General features: G+C 46.9%; 1 protein-coding gene across 1 annotated transcript; it reads left to right on the forward strand.

The window, feature by feature from the left end:
- The first annotated feature begins 329 nt into the window (after positions 1 to 329).
- On the forward strand, positions 330 to 3,542 carry LOC105059817 (uncharacterized). Its single transcript, XM_073245213.1, is given in 3 exon segments — positions 330 to 1,562; positions 1,564 to 2,501; positions 2,759 to 3,542. Coding segments are annotated over 2 exon segments (1,272 nt in total). The 5' UTR covers positions 330 to 410; the 3' UTR covers positions 1,684 to 2,501; positions 2,759 to 3,542.
- Positions 3,543 to 4,304: the final 762 nt, after the last annotated feature.

The following is a 4,304-nucleotide window of genomic DNA, read 5'->3' on the forward strand; positions in this document are numbered from 1 at the left end:
TTTATCTTGCAAGTCTAGCTACGTGTTTCATTTTCCCAGAATTATTTTTGAATGATGAATTCTTAGGTCGGTGCTCTCATTCGCCGAATCGACCGAGAAACCGCCAACTTGGGGTACTTACCGTCCGTGGCTGATAGACAGTACTAAATTCGTAATTTCGTGTGAACATGGGGGTTATTCATTACGAAAGCGACAACACATTCTCTGCTACGTGGCCTTCACGTGGCGGTTCGTCACTCGCCTGACCCTCGAACGGACCCATAGAACCGTTCTAACCAATAAGTTCTCCTTATATAAGTGAACCGTCGGGCACTTTCTTCGGCCTCGTTTGATCGCTCTCTCCTCTCCAACCCCCTTCTCCGATACATAAAAAGGAGATCGCTGGGCGTTCCTCCCCCGATTCATGGTCGATGATGGCCTCGGCCCTGGTAAACAACGTCGGAGTCTCGCCGGAGGGCCTCCTCGACTGCCCGCCGGCGGCCTACTCCGCATACGACTGGCTTAGCCCTCGGATCTCGTTCAGCCACGACCTCGTTGACGGTGACCAGCTCGCCCCCGCCTCGGCCGCCGCCCCGGCGGAGTCTTCCTGTAAACCGCCAGAAATATGCGAGCCGGTGACCGCCAGCAATGACCTGGTCGACTTCGAGTTCCGGCTCGACGATCCCGTCGTGATGCTGCCCGCTGACGAGCTCTTCTCTGACGGGAAACTGGTCCCGCTGCAGCCGGCACCGGCGGCGTCGAAGCTTCCTCTGGCGTCCTTCGACGAAATCCGGTCGCCCGAGCCGCTCAAGTCGCGGCGGAGGGCGGAGAACGCCGTCGGATTGGATCCCTACGTCTTCTCTCCCAAGGCGCCGCGGTGTTCCAGCCGGTGGAGGGAGATCCTCGGCCTCAAGAAGGCACAGACCCCGAAGCCCGATTCCCGGAAGCCCGCCGTCGCCGCTTCCAAGAACGCGAACCCCAAATCTCTGAAGCATTTCTTCTACCGGGACCCTAGATCGCCGCCGGCAGACTCGTCCTTCAGCCTCCCACTGCTCCACGACTTGGACTCAGAGTCGGTGTCCATCTCCTCCCGGCCATCCTCCTCCGGTCCCGACCACGAGGACCTCCCCCGGATCTCCCTCGACTCCGAGAAGCCTGCGGCCCAGACCCCGATCTCGCTAAGCCGGAACCCGCCGCGGGTCCGGGTGGGCCGGCCGAGATCCGCCGCGGCCACCGCGGTAGGCGAATCCCACCCACCGGCAAGGATTGGCCGGACCCCGGTCCGACGGGTGGCGGACCTGGGGGCGGCGCCTCCTCCGCCGCGGGGTTTGTCTGTGGACAGTCCCCGGATGAACCCGGCGGGGAAGATCGTGTTCCAGGGCTTGGGAAGGAGCTCGAGCAGCCCTGGAAGCTTCCACGGCGGTCCGAGTGTCCGGCCCAGGGGGATGGAGCGGTCTTACTCGGCCGTCGTGCGGGTCACCCCGGTCCTCAATGTGCCGGTCTGCTCGCTCCGCGGCTCGGCCAAGTCGGTCTCGGTTTTCGCCTTCGGCCAGCTCTTTTCGGCCCAGAAGAAGGACCGGGACGGTTCGTCGACCGGTTCGCATTCGTCGGGCCGGAGCGGGAGCGCTGGCGGGGCTAAGATCAAGGGCGAGAGATCTTCCAGAGATTAGGTATATCAGCCTCCAAAAATTAGGAAAGAAATAGCTAAGAAAATGACGAAAAAAACGATCTTTTCCATAAGTAGCTCCTTATTTTTTCTTTTCTTGACGTTTTTTCCCTCAAAAATCTTTTGGGGTTTGGAATTATTTTGGTTAGATCCGCCTGTAAATATCTGTTGTGTATTATTTTTTTCTTTTTAGTCTATTGGTATGTATCTGGCTTTCGTTTTAGGGGTAATTTACTAATTTGTTGGGGAACTGAAGAAAATGGTGAACTGCTTCGCTTTTTTTTTTTTTTTTTAATATTCTTTTGGTTTTAATCTCCGCCAGCGCGCATGTTAGCTTTTAAGTGTTATTTCTCTAACTCGTACTGTTTAGTTGTGGCCTTGTAGTTCTTGGTGTGGCACTTTGCTACAATACGCCGCTCTATTTGTATTTTCTGCTGTAATTTCTTGACGAAGAAGATAGCTGGTTCAAACGTATGACTTCTTATTACCTCGCATCTTAGCTCTCGGCTGTTTGTTTTTACCATATAGCACCGTTGGTATTATTATTTTTGTATATGTTTTTCTTTTTTTTTTAAAAAATAATTTTTTGCTCTAACCGGAGCACTTTTTGCGTCCTGATGATGTTTTTCTAAGTTGCGCCGTTTAGATGTTGTATTTTAGCTATGATGTTGAGTTTTCCTGAAGTACGCTGTCCGGTCTATTTTGCCGTGGGTTTTGCGGTTCGGTCCGCTTCGCTCCGTGCGTGCTTCGAATTCCTCCCGGTTCGCTGCGTGCTCGACGGTTGAAAGACGCGCACCGTATTGGTACCGGTATCAGCTTCAGATTCTCTAACATATGCCGGCGGACATGATTTGAGGTATTATTATTATTATTATTACTACATCACTAAGGATAGTTTTAGTAGCAGAATCATTGTCAGATTAATTTTACTATGTTATTAATGTTAACATTAATATTAAAAATATAATATTAATATTAGTGGGTAATTTTAATATGCTTATTAAAGTGAAAATTGTATTACTGCTATCTCTATTAATATTAGTATTAATAGTTATAGTTACTGTAATATTTATAGTATTAACGTCGGGAGTTGTGGAAATCTACTGGTACAAGGGAATTGATGCGCGGAGAAACGAATCAGAGGCTCAGCCGAAGCCCCTCTGCCTCAGCTGAGTAATTTGGATGCCAGTCTTGAAACAATTTTATTGGATCGCTTACTTTGCGCTGTCTGATCCATCACATCAAATCAGGGGCGGCGCTGATAAGGAGAAGACCGCCTGTCCTTTCTTGATGTGATGTGATCTGACGGCCCTGATTCTTCCGGTCCGTCTTTATCCTATCTCTCCAGCCCGGTACCATGCGGAGGCCTCGGACCCTGCTGCGTTGGTAGGAGGCAAAAGACTACTGTTACTGATATATTTATACTTTCTCTCTGTAGTTGTGTATTCTACATACTTTGGCTGCTGGCGAGTGAGGAACATGACACGGCCACGGGAAAACCATTTGCGGCTTAGCCGTACAACAATATATACGGTGATTGCTTATATTAAGTGGAACTTTGTCACATGCTGGGCCACATGACCGTTGTCTCTTTGTGTTGTGGACTTGGGATCCTGATTGGTGGTACCAGCCGGTGGGCAGTTACGAGCAAGATAACTGCATCCTGCTTGTTCCATGTGAATGAAGATAGAATTGGTCTGCTAGGCTGATATCTTCTTGGCCTTTGGGAAGGTGTATTCAGCTATCACAAATAGGTAGGGTAACATTAGGTTGGCTTGAGCCTTATGCGTCTCTTTCTGCAATATGACATTACCTAATATCTCTTTAATGCTATTATTTTGTTACACAATAATATCTTGAATGAATATTAATGGCGCGACTCCCCTTTCATGAGATAACTGCTGCTTCCTCAGGTGCATCTGCGTGATTACTTAATTACTTCTGTTTCATTTTGCGAACTTGCAAGCAAACTTCCCAATGTTCAGTTTTTGTTGAATAAGAATTACATTTGTCAAATACCTTGTCAAGGAATCAGGGACAATGCATGGTTCACTTTTGGTTTTCTGTATATAATTATAAAATATACATTCAGAATATTATTTATAAAAATATTTATTGTGGTCATTAAATGTCAAAATTTGGGAGTTACTGCAGTAAAAGAAATTACAAGTACTGGTCCAGGTATGGATGAAAAAGGAAGAGGGCTGATGATTGGTTGAGAGCCAATTGGGCATGTCAATTACAAATGAATCTAAATCTTCATATCTGTGAATATCAAGATATCCCTTGTTTCATCATCGGAGGTAGCTGTAAGTTCGAATTTGAATTCTTCGTAAACCAAGTTTTCTCAAGTCGACCTAAAGTATCCGGTGCAAGGTTGGGAAGTCATGATTATAGTTATGAGTGTGATTAAAGAAGTAAATAAAAAGCTGAAGTTTTATTTTTGAGCTAAAGTTTGATGGCTTGAAGATTTCAGAGCAAAGATTTGTGACTTTGGTTTGTGTGATAAATTTTCAATTAAAAATGATTTGGTGGTTTCATCATGAAATGTTTTAGCAGTCATGTCCATTATATCCAAACATATGATTCTCTTAACTCTCTAAAATAAATTTATATATTTATGTCCCATACTTGAATTAAATATGAAAAGTCTGGCAGT

Source organism: Elaeis guineensis, chromosome 10, assembly GCF_000442705.2.
Source record: "Elaeis guineensis isolate ETL-2024a chromosome 10, EG11, whole genome shotgun sequence".
Classification (NCBI taxonomy): Eukaryota; Viridiplantae; Streptophyta; class Magnoliopsida; order Arecales; family Arecaceae; genus Elaeis; species Elaeis guineensis.